At 53.0% G+C, this 16,344-nt stretch overlaps 1 protein-coding gene across 3 annotated transcripts in view; it reads left to right on the top strand.

Moving 5' to 3' along the window:
* Nucleotides 1-15,751, top strand: part of LOC119236983 (immunoglobulin superfamily member 3) — a 77,677-nt gene extending 61,926 nt beyond the window's left edge. For all 3 annotated transcript variants that reach the window (XM_037500915.2, XM_054691765.1, XM_037500914.2), the window contains 4 exons: nt 5,784-6,194; nt 7,731-8,138; nt 10,199-10,681; nt 12,667-15,751. In XM_037500915.2, coding sequence (XP_037356812.1) covers nt 5,784-6,194; nt 7,731-8,138; nt 10,199-10,681; nt 12,667-12,917 — 1,553 coding nt within the window. In that variant the 3' untranslated portion in view covers nt 12,918-15,751. The remainder of the gene's footprint in view (nt 1-5,783; nt 6,195-7,730; nt 8,139-10,198; nt 10,682-12,666) is intronic.
* Nucleotides 15,752-16,344: the final 593 nt, after the last annotated feature.

The following is a 16,344-nucleotide window of genomic DNA, read 5'->3' as shown; positions in this document are numbered from 1 at the left end:
AGATCATCCAGCATATTCGATTTTGGTTTTTAATCAATTCTTCCCTCTTTTAATTTTGGAGCATCACTTTGCTTCCTTCTGATTTTCTTTAGCAGCAAAACACCCTCCAATTATATATCCCTAAATACAGAAGCAATAGGGGAAGTGTCAGCATTCATTTTCCAAATGTTTACGACCGTATCTCGGTCTGCCTATTAAATATTGCACATTAAAATTGACAAAGCAATAAACAAGCTTCTAGGAGGACAGCCTCCGGTGTAGAAAGCCCACTTGTCAGTGGTGTATTCTGCTGGGATTTTACTGATGGGTAGTCAGGATGAATATTTAATACCCTGTGGATGCTGCCAAATCCGTTTTCTCCAATTTCTTATTGCTGACCTGGCAGATTGGGAGAGCCAGGGGCTTTATCTTTGTCTCCATGAATCCAGGGCTTGGGAACACTGGGCCTCCTTGTCACAGTCTAGTTGGTGACAGGCTGCCCTGTCCCTCAGAGGGATTGCCCCTGCTCTCTCATGGGAGACCCTGAGCTGCTCCTCTTTCACACAAACTGACATTCCTGCACATGGTTCAGCTCCCCTGTGCACGGGCTTCTGCCTGCTGGGAGCTCAGAGATACGGTGAGCATGAGAACGAGAACCCTGCAGGAGTCCCTAGCCCTCCCCTTAGCCTCAGGTCTTGTTGTCATGGTGACACCTGGTATACCTGTTTGGAGTCACAACTGGGGTCTGTTCTCTCTGCAGACAGGTGAGGCCTGACAGGTCGTGTCTGGGTGACTTCTGATGAGCCATTCCCACCTCTTGACCATTTGCTACTTTCTCCTTGCTCCTGCCTCCCGAGGTCCCTTCTGTAAGCACGTCTGAGTATCTACTGTGTGCTGGTTTCTGCACAGGGAGCTCTGGCTACAGAGACGAGGGGTCACAGTCCTTCTATGAGGGCTATATGGAGGAGGTGGCAGGCCTGGGAAGAGAGGGGCCAGGGAAGAGTTGTGGGGTAGTGGAGCTGGCCCAGGGCCTGGGCTGCAAGGAAGAGGAAATCCCTTTGTGTGGAGGTAAAGGGGGAGGGAGCAGAGGGCATTTCCCTGATAACAGAGTGGATGGAGGAGCTCACCAAGGAGGGAACCAGGGGGTCAAGAGGGTCTGACCCTGTGCTCAGAGTGAGGGGGTGGGAAGCAGCCATAGCGGCTCAAGTTGAAAACAGACCAGACAGCCTGGGCCTGAGTCCTGGCTTTGCTGCTCACCACAGTGTGACCCTGGGCAAGTGTCTTTATAAAATTGGGAATAAGGGATTTTATTTCACAGGGCTGGTGGGCACCAAGTAGTTAGTATTTGTAAAGTGCTTATAGTAGTGCTCCATGCATTAAAAAGACTATATACGCTTGCTAAATAAGAATATTCTGAACTGAGCAATATTCTAAACCTAGCTCAGTCAGGTCACGTCCTCTTTTTTTATAAAAATTACATAATAACCCCTTTACTACTCAACTAAAATTCATTAATAGACAGTATATCACACCTGCTCATATACTCTTTAAAAATTGTTGCAGTGCTGCGAGGAATTCTTTTTAAGTAGTCCGTAATAAATAATGTTCTTTGTTGGTACTTAGGGATGGCTGCAGCAGGGGGTCCCGTGGATCTGTGCCAGAGGGGCCCCCTGGCTATGTCTGCTGTGCTGAAATCCTGAGCATCTCTTGCTGCAATTCTGAATAAAACAAAGGAACACACCTCCCCCCGCCCCCAACTTGTCTGGCATGTTAAAACTATGCCAAATTTTCTTTTTTGTTTTGCTAGTAAAATGCAAGTAGGCCAGAGGTGGCGTTCTCTCCCATGTGAGTGCCGCTGGAAAACGTGCAGCAGGGCGAGCCTTAGTGCACGCAAGCATCCCAGGTGTGGGTTTCTGTCTACTTCTGACTTTAGTCCATTGAGTCCTCTCACCCCAAATCAGTCGGCCATTGGACACCTGCACGGTGCGCTCCCTGTGGCGGCGGCTGCCCTGCTGAGAGTGCGGCTGTTGCAGCCTGGCAGGCGGGTGCTAAGCTGGGAGCAGCGGCTCCTGTTTGCGACTTAGGAAGCCCTGCCTGGTAGAGCTGGGGCTGAGTGCAATCCCGAGAATGATAATTAGGGGCCCAAACTAGGCGTGACCAGGGGGAGAGAGGAGCAGGGGTAACAGGAATGCTAAGGAAGGGGATGCTGGATTGTGATGGCTGCGTGACTAGCACCTTCTCCCCGGGAATGGATGGGAGACACACTCACACACACATGCAGCACTCACACACTTACACTTGTTCACACGCAGAACAAACCCACTCACACATGCACCAACACACACACACAAACATACACACACTAACACACCCGGTCATACAGGGGTACACACTCAGGCACTCACACTTTCACATGGACACACTCACATACACACATACTTCCCAAGAATGGGTGAGACACACACGCACACACACTCTTCACCGACAGCTCTTCTGTCGTGCCCTGAGTCTCCTGGCTGACTTGTTGCCCTCAGTTGGGAGACTCCACTGCCAGCCACTGGCCCCTCTATCCCAGTGTCACCAGTACTGTCACGTGTCAGCTGGAGCTGCACTTCCGGGGCCTCTCTCACAGGGGGCTGCTTGCAGGGGTGCGCCTGGGGCTGCTCACAGGGAAGTTGTGGGGTAACTCACAGTGGGGTGCTCAGGAGCAGGGGATGCTTGCAGGGAGGTGCCCACAGGTGGGGTTCTCGAAGGTGGAACTTACAGGTGGAGCACTCACAGGGAGCACTCAGAGGAGGGAGTGCTCCAGGTAGGCCTCAGAGCCTCTGACCCTTCATCCTGTGTCTCGTTGGATTCTTTCTTCCTTGTGCCGAGGAATTAACCCAGTGCCCATCCTCAGTGGTTTATATTTTCACGTCTGCATTTGCTGCCTCTCTAACCATATTCACCTACACAGCCAAGCACAAGTTTCCCAGGCTTAAGGTGCACCTGAATCACCTGTGGATCTTGTTCAAGGGCAAATTCTGACTCAGTGGTCTGGGGTGCAGGGAAACTGAGAGTCTGCATTTCTAACAACCGCACGTGTGACATTGGGGGTGCTGGACCATGGGCAGGCCTTAGAAGCAAGTTTACCATTCATGTTTGATGGCTTTCAACCTAATGTTGGGCCTAGAATAGGGGACAGAGCCCAGAAACCAAAAAGAAGTGAAAGAGCTAAGAAGTATCATTGCATGCTTGTTTCAGAGTGTGAGCTCAACTTTGCACAGACTGTTGCCTGTAGTCTATTAGGCTCCATCCTGTGGTCTCATCTTACAGATGAAAGCCTCTCTGGTTCTTAAGGGGCTGGCCCCCCTACTTCTATGGAGGGAGGGATGCAGGCTGCACCCGCCCAGGGCAGGACTTGGGAGCTCTTCCTAATGAGTTGAGGAGGCTGAAAACTCCCCTGGGCTTTGGGGAAGATCCTCCCGGCCCTGAGATGTGGGAAGAAATGCAGAGAGTAGAATCGAGCTGACCCCTCGCCCACCTGTCAGACACGCACATTTCAAAAATGCCTCTTTTTCAACACTTCACAATATTTTGACATGGGAAGGGGGAAAATGGAAATGCTTTGAAACATTTCTCTTGGATTCTTGTTCTCAGACCACGTGACTGAATTAAAGTTTAGTCATAGGATTCCAACTTAACATATGCAGTTACTATAGCAATTGAGGTTTCCTTAGTAACAGTTGCAAAAATAATCTGGCCCCAATTAATAATACATTTTAAAGCTCTTTCTACTCTACCCTGAACAACCCTTTTTTTTTGGACAAGAACCAGATAATTCAGGTGGTGTCATTTGCTCTGATAGAGCTATCATTTGCATGTGGTGAATTGGCTTGGAAAGGAATGAAAAGGGAGTTGGCGGTTTCATTGTAGGAACCCGATCTGAAAGTTGACTGGCGAGCTAATGGGAGTCTAGTTTCCAGAGCTGGGGAGCTTACGGGCAGGCCCCGCCCCTGGATTCCAAGGCATCCTGGGCAACTTGGTACCTTTCAAGAAGGCAGGAGACCAGGCTTGTTCACAGAATAGGTGAACCCCGAACTGTGCTTGAGGGGCCCTCACAGCCTGATGGGCTGGGGCTGGTGAACTCAGCCTGCCCTGGGGAGGACGCAGCCTCATTTCCTCGGGGGCCGTGTCCCCAGAAGGGCTGTTGCGGTGATGGCCTTGGGTGTGGGATCCTGCTACACCTTAGTGGGCTGAGTCCTCTCAGCTGCTTAGACCATGTGTGTGTGTCAGGGTACACACGTGACAGCCTAGGAGAAGGCTCCGCTGCTTGGCACCTGGGCCTCACGCCTTGATGCTGTCCCGCCCACCAGGCTCTGAATGAGCCAGCCCAGCTGGTGAGGAGCCCGGCACTGGCACCAGGGGCTCGGTCCTGTGTCTGGGTCAAGGCTGGGCAGCAGGGGTGCTGGGCACTGGCTGGCAGCATCCCCCCATCCCGGGCTGGCCTCACCTGCGTTTCATTCTCAGCTGGTGAGTCACGTGGGCCCCGTCAGCTCTGCATAAAGAAAAGAGGTGGAGGTGAAATAATGCTTTTCTATTAGCTCCCTAAGAGGAACTTGGAATTGTGTCTTTTTCCTTTTTTCCTTTCTCAGTAGGGGAGGTGGTGGTAGGGGGAGCAGGGCCAAGTGCGGTAATGAAGGAGCGGTGAGCTCTCAGATTACCTTGGGGAGACAGAGTTCATTAAACCTTGGCTTCGTGCCGCCTGAAGGTGAGCCCGGTTATTAATTAGCAGGTGGGGCGGCACTCCGGCGGCTCCCCTTTGCTCTGGATTTAGAGCAGGATAGCGGGGGAGCTGGGGAGACTGCACTTGGCTCTTTTCTGCCGGGTTTGCCCGTCATTTTCTTCTCGGCCTTCTCCCTCTCTTCCCCCGGGAAGATCCACCCAGCATCCTCTAGCTACTGCTGCTGCATTTTTCCAGCACACCCTCTTCCACGCACCCACTTCCATGTCTCAGCAAACCTGGCGTGCGCGCTTTCCGAAGCCCAGGCACCACGCTAGGCTCTGGGGGTGCGGTGTGAAAACATCCGCGGGCAGACTCGAACTCTTCAGAGCAACATACTTAGCGTCCTGAGGGCCACAGCGTGGACATTTGCTGAATATTTGTAGATTGAATCGAAGAAGCTCTTGGGGGTCTCGTGGACTAGAGCAGAAAGGAGACAGAGATTAAGAGGGTGCTGGTGACCACACAGGCGCACTGGGAGGGGTGAAATGAGGGAGGGGGATCTACAGGGGGAGCAGAGAGAAGGCTCCGAGGCAGACATGCCTGGAGGAGGCAGCTGGGCAGAGGTTAGCTGGGCAGAGGCCAGCACTCAGGGAGCAGCCACCTCGGGGAGCCGGGGTGGGAGACTGGGGGTTTGGGAGGGGGGCCATGGGGATGAGGAAGGACAGTTGGGTAAAGCCAGAACCCAAAGGAACTTTGTATTGTGAAACAGATCCTTTTTCCTATATGAGCTGTAAGCAGTCGGGAGCCATTGAACTGTTTCAGGCAGGGAAGTGGTGGAGGCTGTGATTTCACGGCACCCCCAGAGGTGTCACGATGGCAGGAGAGCTGGCAGGAGATGAGAGACAGGCAGCCCGAGCCGGGGGTGAGCAGCCAGGCAGGGAGTGTGGGGTGAACACGGCTCCACTGTGCTCTCCTCTGGGCTAGCTTCACGGGAGCTCGTGAGTGTTCAGTGCTCTGGAGACCGTGCAGGGCGCAACCCGTGAGGCGTGGCCGGGTCACGGTGCGGGGGTCTTGCTGAGCCACTCCCGTTCCTTTGCAGTGACAAAGCTGCAGGTGAGCAAATCCAAGAGGACCCTCACCCTGGTGGAGAACAGGCCCATCCAGCTGAACTGCTCGGTCAAGTCCCAGACCAGCCAGAACTCCCACTTCGCCGTGCTCTGGTACGTGCACAAGCCCTCGGACGCCGACGGCAAGCTCATCCTCAAAACCACCCACAACTCCGCCTTCGAGTACGGCACCTACGCCGAGGAGGAGGGCCTGCGAGCCCGGCTGCAGTTCGAGAGGCACGTGTCGGGGGGCCTGTTCAGCCTCACGGTGCAGAGAGCCGAGGTCAGCGACAGCGGCAGCTACTACTGCCACGTGGAGGAGTGGCTGCTGAGTCCCAACTACGCCTGGTACAAGCTGGCCGAGGAGGTTTCGGGGCGCACAGAAGTCACAGTGAAACAGCCAGGTGAGGGCAGCTCAGGCCAAATGCAGCGGGACTGTCCCTTCCTTTCTGGCTGACTGCACTTCTGCAGCTGCCCCGTGCAGGCCCTCGTCAGCCCCGCAGTGACATCCCGTGCTGGCCCTGCTGGCCGAGCAGGAGGTGCCTCTGGTCGGAATGGGCTGCTGGCATTTCCCTGTCCTGCCTGCAGGCCGGTCCCTGGGGCTCTTGAAAACGGAAGGCTTCTGCAGCCTGGAAGTGTCTTCAGGTTTCTGTTCTTCCTCTGCTTACAGATTTGACATTGTCTCTCCTGAGAAAGTGTGACTTCCACTTCCTCTACCTCATTTCCTCTCGGCCACCTCCTGCCTTTCCCTTTTCTTGTTTGTGCTGAAACTGAGATTCTTGGTGGATCCTAAGTTTATCGCGGGAGATTCCCCTTCTGAGATACGAGAGTTCACCAAGCTACCTGGGCCTGCCTGGGGCTGTGAGGGTCCTGACCAGAGCACGCTCAGTGAACTCTCATTTTGTAGGGAATATCAACACTGTAAAGCACAGAACTCAGAGGACACGGGTGAAAATAGCACATTTCCCTTTCTCAGTTAAGGTTTTGATTTGAATGTTTTCGTTTTTTATTTTTTCTTACTACATTTAATTTGTCCCCCCCCCCTTTTTTCCCCTATGTTAAGAGTTTCTGGAAAATACAAAAAAAAAAAAAAAGGACAGAGAAGAAAATGATAATTTTTCAACCCACAGACACCTTGAATGAGAGACTGATTATTTAAAATAACTTTCCTGCTAAATTATTTTCACCCTTTAATTGCAAAAGTAATTGTGTGTTATAAAACAGCCTGACAGTATTTAAAATAAAAGGTGAAGGTGCAGGAGCTCCCCCAGATGTCACTCAGGAGATGGTGATCCTGGGTGCGTCTGTGCATTTGGGGTTTTGGGGGTTCTCCTCTGGTCCAGACGGACGCACCAGGGGCTTCTGTGAAATCACGAGTGATGTCAGCCGGGTGCTGTCAGTGACTTCCCCTGGAGGAGGATGTGCTTGAGTTTTCAAACCCCCAGTTGCATCAGTGTCTGTCTTGGCTGATGTCAGGTCAGCTCAGGTCCTACCTGCTTGGTATCTTTGGAAGGAGAGTGAGAACTGCACTATTAGGGCCAGCTCTTGAGCATATTGAAGTGGATTTCCTTGGCAGTTCCTTTGTGCTAACAATCCAGCAGATTCTATTTATCACGTAGTCAGCATCAAAATCTGCTCTTGCTCTGGAGGGGTCTCCCAGTGCCCTTCCTCTGTCCCCCAGCAGCTGTGAGCTTCATAGTCAGCTGCTGTTTGGAGGTACAGTCACCACAGCCTACCCTGTCCCCTCCTGAGCAGCTGAACTGATGAGGGTCATCCACTGGGGGACACGGTTACTGTCGCCCAGAGCTGTAACATGGCAACTCCCATCGTGCTGCTGTTCAGGGTGGGAGTCTGTTTCTGCCAGTTGTACACTCACCTGTTTGGAAAGGTGCGCGCGGCCTCTGTTCTCCGCCTGCTGACCCTCTCCCCTCGCCTTGCAGACAGCCGCCTGAAGCTCAGCCAGGCCCAGGGGAACCTGTCCGTCCTGGAGACCCAGCAGGTGCAGCTGGAGTGTGTGGTGCTGAACCGCACCAGCGCGGCCTCCCAGCTGCTGGTGGAGTGGTTCGTGTGGAAGCCCAACCACCCGGAGCGGGAGACACTGGCCCGCCTGAGCCGGGACGCCACCTTCCACTATGGGGAGCAGGCGGCCAAGAACAACCTGAAGGGGCGGCTCCACCTGGAGAGCCCCTCTGTGGGGGTGTTCCGGCTCTTCATCCAGAACGTGGCCGTGCAGGACAGCGGCACCTACAGCTGCCGCGTGGAGGAGTGGCTGCCCAGCCCCAGCGGCGTGTGGTACAAGCGGGCCGAGGACACCGCGGGGCAGATGGCCGTGGCGGTCACGCGACCAGGTGAGGCTGGGCGTCCAGCCCCCACGACAGTGGTGTTTCCTGCGCTGCCTCAACTGTGTGGGTTCATTGTTTGCACTGAAATATATGGGCATTTGCATTTTGCGTTTGCATTCAGTCATCTAAAAAATTGTCCCCCTAGTGAATAGAAAACTGTGCGTCTGGCTTTGTCCTGGAGTGATGCTGTTTCTTAACTAGAACACATTTTGACAGTCATTCCCAGAGCACAGGCTATTTGCTTTTTAAAGAATATATTCAGATTCAGACAGGTGGTCGTTGTGCAGAAATCACGAAACAATAGCTGTGTGGTTAAACAAATTTAAGCTTGTGGATTTTTCAGTGGAAAAGAATTGATTCATTTTTTTTTTTTTTTAAAGATTTATTTATTTATGCATACAAGAGCTGGGGTGTGGGCCACAGGTGCGGGGGAGGGGGTGAGAGGATTCACCAGAGACAGAGTGGGGAGCAGAACAGGCAGATCCACTGAAATACACTGCTGAGGGGAGCAGCGGGCGAGACAGGAGAGGTCTGCTGCGCCATATGGGTAGCTCCCTGGCCAGGGATCAAACTCATGTCATAGTGGCTGCCCATAGCATCATAGTGCTGAGACATAACCCCTTGCACTACCAGGGAGGCCCTGAGTCATATGCTTTAAATAGAAAAAGAAGAATTATCTGCAACTTTGCTCTCACTTCCTAATAATTCCCTTGGTACTGATGACGGCTCTGCATGACCTGGTGCTTTTCTTGTTTTCCTGATTGTTTCTCAAGTGCCTAAATGCATGCAATTAGTGGTGTAATTGTTGCTACACATTTAGACACATAATAAAGCTGAGAGGTGCAGGTCCTCAGTGCACGAAGTCCCCACTCATCCGTGGGTCCCCCAAGGTCCCAGAGCGAAGTGGGCTCCAGTGCCACTGCCACCTGTAGCCTGTCCTAGAGCTCTGTGTGCCAGCGGTGCACCCCGAGACTCCAGATGGGCTGAAGGGGTTGCAGAGGGACTGGGTAGAACCCCACAAAAGAGGTGGGAGCCCCAGCCTTTGTTCACCTGTGAGCGACACTCAGCCAGTTCATTGGAAGCCCGGGATGGCCCTCGGGAAATGCGCCTATTGGTCTCCGTCCAAGCAGAGTCCGAGTCTGTGTCTCTTCTCCTGCTGATGTTCCCCTGGCGGCTCTCGTGAGCGTTTCATCAGCGGAGCCAAAGGACGACTTTCAGTAGCCAGGATTGAATTATTTGTTTAGAACCTACCCCAGCGAGCCAAAACAGAAAAAAAGCAGCAGCCAGCAAAATAAAGGAAGAGACAACAGCTGGTCTGGTGGTCTGGTGCCACCGTGACTGCCCGGGTGCCCCTGGTGCTCGGTGCCCACACCAGCTAGGAGGGGCTTGTTCCTGTCACCCTCCCTGGGGGCGTCTGCGCTCTGGGTGAGGGGCCCCTCCAGGTCTGTTGTCTATTGTTTGGCTTCCTTCCTGGTGGAATATTTACCTCCTGGCACTCACCCAGGGCGGGCAGCAGAGCCAGCACACAATTTAAGTCAGAAGCAGCTGAAGGGGTGAAGTGGTTTCCTGACCCTCCAGCCTCTATACCCCTCCATCTCTGCACCCCTCTGCCCTCACTGGCCCTTCTCTGTGTCCTGCATGTCATCTGCTCTCTTTACAAGGACACCAGTCATCACCCTCACCCTGCCCCATATGGTCACATGGTCATATTTCCAATCCAGGTGAACTTCTGAGCTTCCAGGGGGTAGGGGGAGGAAATGTTCTTCAACCCCCACAAGGTGATGGTGTAGCTCCCACCTGATTCCCATAAGCAGCACGTCACCAGCTTCTTGGAAGCTTTTCCACCGATACTCCATGCAAATACTAACAGGCACGTAGTGCTGTGCGCTGTAATTCTTTTCTCTCCTCCCGCTTCTCTGCTTCTAGCACCAGCCCTTTGCTCTTGGCTGCTGCCTCGTGTTCTGTTGCGTGGATGTTGCTGTGATGTCTTTAGTGACAGACACTTAGGTTGTTCTGAGCAGAGAAATGAAAATAATCTCTCCTCCCTTCTCTGTCCCTCATCCCAGATGCGGCCCTGCAGGTGGACACGGTGGTCCCCAACGCCACAGTGTCCGAGAAGGCCGCCTTCCAGCTGGACTGCAGCATCGTGTCTCGCTCAAGCCAGGACTCCCGCTTCGCTGTGGCCTGGTTTTCCCTGAGGACTAAAGTCAGTGGGAAAAAGGGCAGCCCTGGCCTGGCAGAAATGGAGGAGCAGGAGGTGATGGAGGAGGAGGAGCAGGAGCAGGGGGAGGACCCCACGGAGAGGACTGCGCTACTGAGCGTGGGCCCTGACGCCATCTTCAGCCCAGAGGGAGGCCCCTGGGAAGGCAGACTCCGCTTCCAGAGGCTCTCGCCACTGCTCTACCGGCTCACGGTGCTGCAGGCCAGCCCACAGGACACGGGCAACTACTCCTGCCGCGTGGAGGAGTGGCTGCCCAGCCCTCAGGGAGATTGGTACCGGCTGACAGAGGAGGAGTCGGCCACCATCAGCATCCGCGTCCTGGACACCAGTGAGTTTCCCCAGTTGGCAGGGGAGGGTCGCACTGGTGACAGCTGTGTCTCAGGGACAGGTCAGGGCGCGTTTGCAGGTTAATAAGCACTTTCCTTGCCTGTCCCGGGCATTTAGGACTTGACACACCGTTCATGTCACTGACCCTGATGGCCCAGGCCAACTCAGGAGTGTGAGCGGCAGTGATAACACAGTCATCGTCAGTCTGTGCAATAATCCTGATGCCACACTGAGTCTGTTGTAGTGTTTCCTCTGTTGTTGACATCCTGTGGTAAAGTTCATCACATAAATACCTGGTCAGGGGTTACTGTGTTACACTTTGGAATATTCACTCTGATCGCTCTTTAGCCAATTAACAAGTGCTTCAGACTCATAAGGAGAGAAAATGAAGCCCCAATGCCTCCCTGTCACTCTTTCTGTTTTCCTGGGTCATTTTTATTTAGAGGGTGACATGGATGTAGGTGGATTTTCATGGTCACCTGGGAGGACCAACCTAGAAGGGCAGACCCCTCACAGGGGTCAGAGAACAGTTGAGCTTGCCATTGATGTTACAGAATATTCCAGAACTCTGAGTTTGGAGAGTAAAGAAGGATTCTATAAACAACACGGGGGAAATTCTTGCTGACCTTGAATCATCTGTTCTAACGAGGCACTCTTGATTGGCTTCTCTCAAAATGTGGCTCTCTCAGACTGAAAATGGTGTCAGTTATTAGCACAATTAGCCTATAACACAGAAGTGAAAATGTCACTAGAAATTTCTACTTGTTTTCAGTCAAAACTTTTTTTGCCAGATAAATTTGATTTGAAACTTTGAGTTTCATTTGCTATTTCTTTTCTTTGATCACCTCGTTTACATTGCCTCAGATTGACTCCTATGACGCTGAGATTTTACAGGTCAAAGTAGTTGACTGTCAACAATTTCACATGCTTTAGAGATCTAATAGGTGTAAGTGTGTGTTGAATGTTCTTGAGCATACTGATAAGCAGCAGCTGTGCACTCGAAAGGAAGGCAGGAAAAGACCTGTATTGTGCTCAAACCCCCCAACACACTCCTGAAAAAGCTCCAGTCCAAAAGCCCAGGGAGCGTGTGGAGGCCACATATTCTCTGCCCACTGTGGCGACCCCTGTGTATGGTGTTTCAAGGACCAGAGACTATCCAGCAGCCTCAGAGACCAGGCTCCTGCTGAGTTCTTCCAAGTGCAAGGGCCGACCTGGACGAGGGCGGGGGTCCTGGCTTCATTGCCCTCCACGAATCAGGGAGCACGCTGTGTTTTCTGAAGCCACAGACACCCCGTGGGCATCTGTGGGCCCAGGGTAATATTTTAGTTGATCGTGTTAATTAAAGAAGCATTATTTCTGGGAAAACTACTCTCAGGAGCTGTCAGGGAGAGAGCATTTATATTGCCAAAGAAGGACTTCTGGAGCAGAACTGAGTGCAAAGGGAAAGTGTAAAATATAACTGTGTGGGAGAATGAGAGCAAACTGGGGTCATTTTTTTAAAAGATGTATTTATTTATGCATGCAAGAACTGGGGTACAGGCCAGAGGTGTGGGGAGGGTGAGGGGATTCACCAGAGACGGAGTGAGGAGCAGAACAGGCAAATTGACTGAAATACACTGCTGAGGGGAGCAGCGGGCGAGACAGGAGAGATCTGCTGTGCCATGTGGGAATGTCCCTGGCCGTCCAGGAATCGAACTTGTGCTTCAGAGGCTGCGGCCAGCTTCATAGTGCTGTGCTGAACCCCTTGCGCCACCAGGGAGGCCTTGCGGTCAGCTTCTTCTGTCCTCATTGGAGTTGAGCTCATGAACCGCCCAGTGACACGTGGCTTTCCAAGCTCCCACACAGGTTTGGGAAGCCAAGGATATCAGGGGACAGAAAGGCAGGGTTGGGGGAGTCCGCCAAAGCTTCCCTTGGGCTGGGCGAGGTCTCGGAAAGAGAAGTGCAGGTTCTCAGCCTCTTGTCTTGTCTCCCTCTGGCCCCTTCCAGGCTCCACCCTGCAGTCCATCATCTGCTCCAACGACGCGCTCTTCTACTTTGTCTTCTTCTACCCCTTCCCCATCTTTGGCATCCTCATCATCACCATCCTGCTGGTGCGCTTCAAGAGCCGGAACTCCAGCAAGAACTCTGAAGGGAAGAACGGGGTGCCCCTATTGTGGATCAAGGAGCCACACCTCAACTACTCCCCGACTTGCCTGGAGCCCCCGGTGCTCAGCATCCACCCAGGAGCCATAGACTAAGGGGCCTACATGGATGTTGACCTCGGAGGAGCCAAGAGCCTCCTTTGCCGCCTCTGCTCCCTGACTGGACGGTGGCTGCGCCCGCGCTGTGGTGCTCAGAGCATGTAGACTGGACAGCGGGCGGAGGCGCCGCAGCCACAGAGCCAGGCTGCCTCGGGGCGGTCGTCGGCGGGGGGCTGCTTCCAGGGAGATGGTGTCATCTGCAGAGTTAGGGTTTTGGCTTTGGTCTTGGTACTGTCGTGAGTAGCTGCAGGTGCCACATCTGCTCGCTGGTTTCTCTGGCGTCCTCACAGGAGGCTGCGGGTTCTTATTCTTTGTAATGGACTTTCTACAGCCCTTTGGTTAGCCCTTTTTGGATTCCTCGACATTGTGGAAGATCTTCTCTCACACCTGCTGGCAAGAGGAAGGACGAACTGTGTAACACGAAGGATCTCTTCCAAGACGTTTTGTTTTGACACTTGAAGATGCCACCCGGGGATCAAAATACATGCAAACATTTTTTACTTTCTTAGCAAGACTTGGAAACTACGTGTCGCGTGAGCCCGATTTGTATCTTCTCTCCTCCCTCAGCTGGAGCTGTTGGAGCCACTTCTTAGTCAACATGAAGAACTGCGTTTTGCTTCAAAAAGCTGTGAGAGAGAGAAATCCTGCCTGCTCTCCCCCAGGAGAAGATGGGCACAGTCAGCCGATCTGTCAGGGGGCCCCAAAAAGGTGTCACCTCAACTTTGCCAAAAAAGAGAAAACTTTCTTGGAGGAAAAGTCCAAAACGACCAACAGCTCACACTCCCCAAGTGGAGGCAGGCGGAGGCCAATTTTAGCAGCAACGACTTTCAGAAGCACCAAAGCTTGTTCTGTGCTGCCAGTGCAGCCTCTGCGGCTCTGAGCCCACTGGCTTCTACTTTAAGGTGCTTTGGCCAACTCTGAAGGTTAAGGGGCCACTGGGCTGCAAGGGGGACCCTCCTGAGCTGACCACAGGGGGCCCCCATAGCTACCCCCAGGCAGACGGTCCTGGCTGCCCTAAGGAGAGCCCCAACTTGCCAACAGCTGCGTTTCTCAGAGGGGCACCAGGGGTGGGGTCTGCAGAGCCTGGTGGTGCAGGGTGGGGCGGAATAACGGCACCTCCCAGGAGGTATGAGAAGTGGGGTTGCTCTTCTTCCTTCCAAGCTTATCTCCATAAAGATGCTGACGTCTGTTTTCATCTCCCCCCCACCCCCCAATCTCACTGCCACGGAACATCAGCCGGGACATCCCAGGCAGCCTCTAGTCCGTCCAGCTTCCCTCCTCCTGGGAAGGCGAGCACATGTGTTGTCTGCATCTCACGTCCTTCCCTTTCTCACTGCTCGGGGCTTGAGGTGCTTCTTCATTGTTAGGATTTTTTTTTTTTTTTAAATTTTAATTCCATTTGCAGCCCAGCAAGGGTCAGTGTCACCCTCTTATTTTACAGTAGATGGTGCTCCCTCGAGCATTGTCTATTGTCCTCCACAGAGATATGTTTCTGTCCTGGAGTTCCATGTTTTGTGGCGAAGAGCACCGTCTCCCTTCCTCTGTGAACTTGCATCTTCAATCCCCAGGGAGATGCCAACTTGGAAAGAGCCACCAGGGATGCTGAAACTTAATGGACGGAGAGATGGCTGCAAAACCTCGTTCTGAGACTGAACAGACTTGGGGAGGCTGTGGGATTGCCCGGGCGGAGGGGATGCTGCTGGGCCTTATCGGGGTCTGCAGGTGGAGGGTGCACAGCAGCTACTAAGCCCGTTTCTGGCAGGTGGTGTAACCCTGCTGCTTTTCCATCCAGGTGACCCAGGGTGCTCTTTGGAGACATCCTCCACCCACCGCTGCCCCCATGCTCATCCCTATTTATTACGCTGCATCGACACTTCTGAGGTGCAGAATCGTCTCAGTGGCGAGGAAGGAAGGCATGCTTCACCCCATTTGGCGGTGGAAATTGCCTACCCCTAACTTAGAAACTGAGTCAGGGAGGGGCGATGTCTGACTGTTTTCTGATTGGAAAGATGCAGAGGGCTGCCTGGGACGGGATGCAACTAAGATTTGGGTTGGAATGGGTTCACAGCTGTAGAATAGCAGGTGCTGCAGGTAATTCAATATGTGAAGCAGTTGCAGGAAATTTGAAAGACAAGAAGAAACCGGAGCCAGTATTTTAATAATTGTTTTTTTTCCTCTGTATTTTCTATTGACCTGGGGGAGACCTTCCAAAGGTGAGCCTCTCCAAGCTTTCCATGAAAATCCCCAGGACCTGCTTGCTTTGCCCATGTCTTGGGAACTGTGGTGTCCGAGGAAAGGATATGGCGCCCTCCAGTGGCCGCGGGGCCTCGTTGCATGTTGCCAGCTGGAGCATCATGGTCTGGGGCGAAGAGGAAATCTGCAGCCACTGGCTTGACTTGGGCACATCTCCGAGGCTGCATTGATGAAAAACCACACCGTGCGAGGCCCGTTCCAGGACACGGAGAGGACCGCACCCTCTCTCCCCTGGGGGTTTCTGTAGCAGATTTTCCTATTCTTTTCAAACAATGGTTTCTCTGCATTGATGGTTGAAGGGAAAAAAGGTGGGGTCAGAAAGCTACCCGTGCATGATGTAGAGAGCTGTTGGTTTGCTTTTGTTGCTTTTTTTTAAGGAACACTCTTTGTAAGATGTTGCACTAAAATGTTTTATATACATTTCAGAGACCTGTAGTAAATTATGTTGAAAATATGGCTGTTTGCATTCCCTGGCGTCCACTGTCCTTCCTCCCCCAGCCTGAGTGGTGCCTTCGTACACATGACACAACACACTCCTTCCTCCACACCACGGCCAGCTGCTGAGGGCGTCATAAAGAGTCAGGCCTGCTTTGATGAGCGGGTGCAGAGGGAAGTGCTTATCAGCTCTAACTTCCTTTTTTTCTGGGGGCTGGGGTGTGGGCTAGGCGGGAAGGAAGGGAGAGAGAAGCTGGTGGAGAAGGGGTGCAGGATCATGTCAACGGCAACCTTCTTGGCCACCAAGGGCCTCTGCAGCAAGACCACAGCATGATCTGCAGTGGGTGGCCTTGCCCTGGCCCTGAAGGCTCAGCAAGCACTTGCAGGATGGATGAAAGAGCAGGGCCTGGCGCCTGTTCCATGCACAGCAGCCCAGACCCTGGTTCCTGCACAGCTGAAATCTGGGGTGTTTTGGAGTTCATCCCATCTGCAAGTTGAGAAGAATGACCAGATGATTAAAGCACAGCAGTGATATGTGATCGGTCAGGGCCCATCTGTAATTCTTTGAAATCCACAGGCCACTACAGAAGAGGCACTAGATACAAAGTGAGAGGCTCAGGGAAGTGCTTCCTTTTTCTACTTTTTAAAACCTCAGCCTTCCCGGACACAAGATGTGTGGCCTCTGCACCCCACGCCACTTGCCGCCTGCTTATCAACTTCTGGCAGCTCCTGGCTT

The sequence above is a fragment of the Talpa occidentalis genome, unplaced genomic scaffold (genome assembly GCF_014898055.3).
Source record: "Talpa occidentalis isolate TD23 unplaced genomic scaffold, MPIMG_talOcc4v2.1 talOcc4.9, whole genome shotgun sequence".
Taxonomy (NCBI): Eukaryota; Metazoa; Chordata; class Mammalia; order Eulipotyphla; family Talpidae; genus Talpa; species Talpa occidentalis.
The sequence above is the reverse complement of the archived record's forward strand: the minus strand, read 5'-3'. Positions and strand labels throughout refer to the sequence as shown.